General features: G+C 34.4%; 1 protein-coding gene across 1 annotated transcript; it reads left to right on the top strand.

The window, feature by feature from the left end:
- The first annotated feature begins 508 nt into the window (after positions 1-508).
- Positions 509-1,450, top strand: LOC100925556 (olfactory receptor 4K13-like). Its single transcript, XM_003755763.1, has one exon. It carries the CDS (start codon positions 509-511, stop codon positions 1,448-1,450), a length of 942 nt encoding a protein of 313 aa, XP_003755811.1.
- Positions 1,451-2,145: the final 695 nt, after the last annotated feature.

Genomic DNA, 2,145 nt, shown 5'->3' with positions numbered 1-2,145 from the left:
AGGAGCATACATTCTAAAAGGAGAAGACAAAACATAAGTGAGAGCTGAAAAATAGGAGAAGATGGAAGGACAATACTCATTCATGGGGCAGGGGGAGAGAAGGAGTTACAAAAACCCTTTGTGGAGATACAATAGACCAATGGGGTAGGAGGTTGGTTCTGAGAGTGAGCTGGAAGTGAAGAGTGAGCAGATGACTTATGATTATTCTATTCATCCACAATTTGCAAAATAATTTATCTGTCGTACCACAGCATAGTGCAACTTCAAATTGCATGTTAATTTAATTCTCTGTTTTTAGGCTAAATTGATTTCTTTAATGTTGCTTTTAAAATATTTCTTGAATTAATTCAGTTTGGAGATGTTTCAAAAATTTTCACCCTCTAATATTTTCTTTAATATGAATATTTTTCCATATTGTCATGTATTCAAGAATATTCATCCAAAATTGTGATTTTATTTGGATTTTTATCTTTACAGAGATCTGGATTCTTGACATTTAATCAACTAGATGGATTTGAAGAATCACTCTGTGATAAATGAATTTATTTTGTTAGGGCTCACCAGTTCTTGGGAACTCGAAATTTTTTTCTTTGTGATATTCTTCCTGGCCTATACATCAATTTTGGTTGGAAACAGTCTCATTATATTGATGGTTACCTTTGACTCCCGTTTGAATTCCACTCCCATGTACTTTCTTCTTGCCAATCTTTCTTTTTTTGACATGACTCTTTCCACTGTTACTGTCCCCAAGATGATCACAGACTTCTTCAGGGAGAGAAAAACCATCTCCTTATGGGGCTGCATGGCACAGATATTTTTAGTTCACCTCTTAGGGGGCAGTGAGATGGCTCTTCTCGTAGTCATGGCTGTTGATCGTTATGTTGCAATTTGTAAACCCCTCCACTATACAACTATCATGAACTGGAGGATCTTATTAAGAAGTATCTTGCTTTCATGGGTTGTTGGCTTTGTGCACACCATGAGCCAAATGGCCTTTGCTGTAACCTTGCCTTTTTGTGGTCCTAATGTGATTGATGATGTTTTTTGTGACCTTCCTCTGGTGATAAGCCTTGCTTGTACTGATACCTATATCCTAGACCTTCTTGTCATTGCTGACAGTGGGCTGCTCTCACTGTTCTCCTTTGTTCTTTTACTTATATCTTATATTGTTATCTTGGTCATTGTCCAACGTCGTTCCCCAAGTGGTCTTTCTAAGGCTCTGTCCACATTATCTGCTCACATTATAGTGGTGATTCTCTTTTTTGGGCCAAGTATTTTAATCTATGCTTGGCCAGTTAGTAGCTATGCATTGGACAAATTTCTCTCAGTGTTTTTCTCTGTTATCACTCCTCTATTAAATCCAGTTATCTACAGTCTGAGGAATCAAGAGATGAAGGCTGCAATGATTAGACTGAGGAATAGGCACTTCAGTTCTAGGCCTACCCTCTAGGATTCTTTGCATGGAGTCTCTGAGGATCACTGAGGAAGTTGTGGATACATTTCAGAGGAGTCCATGACTTTGGATGGAAGGAAGGAAATAAAATAAAATTTTATTTTCACCAATTTCTAATCAAATTCAATTATTTAAAATATTATTATGAGAAATTGTCCATAGACTTCATCAGGCAGCCAAAGACTGAAAACTACAAAATAATCCTCCTGTTAATGAAAGATTTTATACCACAACCAAGATAAGTTTCTTTTAAGTATAACTATTATTATTTTAATTCATTTATAAATATTTCTACTTTTAACAGACAAATAAGTTTTATTCACAAAACCATCTATCATTAATATTTTGGATTTTTTTGGTTCTGTGTCTATTTTGGAAGGTTTTTCATTTAAATGAAGAAATAATTGAAATTTAATTCAGTTTTGGAGTTTTAAATTATAGCAAAGTTCAATAAAGATTTGAATTGAAAATTTTTCCTTGACTAGGTGATTTCTAACTTCTCATTCTATTCTAAATCCTCAAATTTTATTTTCTTTTGTTGTAACCTAAAACACAACTGGTTTACAATTTTATTATCAACAGGAGAAATAAATGAACTCTGCAACTTTTGGAGAACTCTTCAAAAATAGAGGCTTTCCATTAAATTCTACATGAGTTAAAAAGAGGATGAGAGGTGGGATGGAAGCTTTCTA

The sequence above is a fragment of the Sarcophilus harrisii genome, chromosome 2 (assembly GCF_902635505.1).
Source record: "Sarcophilus harrisii chromosome 2, mSarHar1.11, whole genome shotgun sequence".
Taxonomy (NCBI): Eukaryota; Metazoa; Chordata; class Mammalia; order Dasyuromorphia; family Dasyuridae; genus Sarcophilus; species Sarcophilus harrisii.
This window is presented reverse-complemented; position numbering and strand designations above follow the sequence as displayed.

Coding starts and splice junctions, on each gene's coding strand:
- LOC100925556 (XM_003755763.1), top strand. CDS start 509: ATGGATTTGAAGAATCACTCTGTGATAAATGAATTTATTTTGTTAGGG.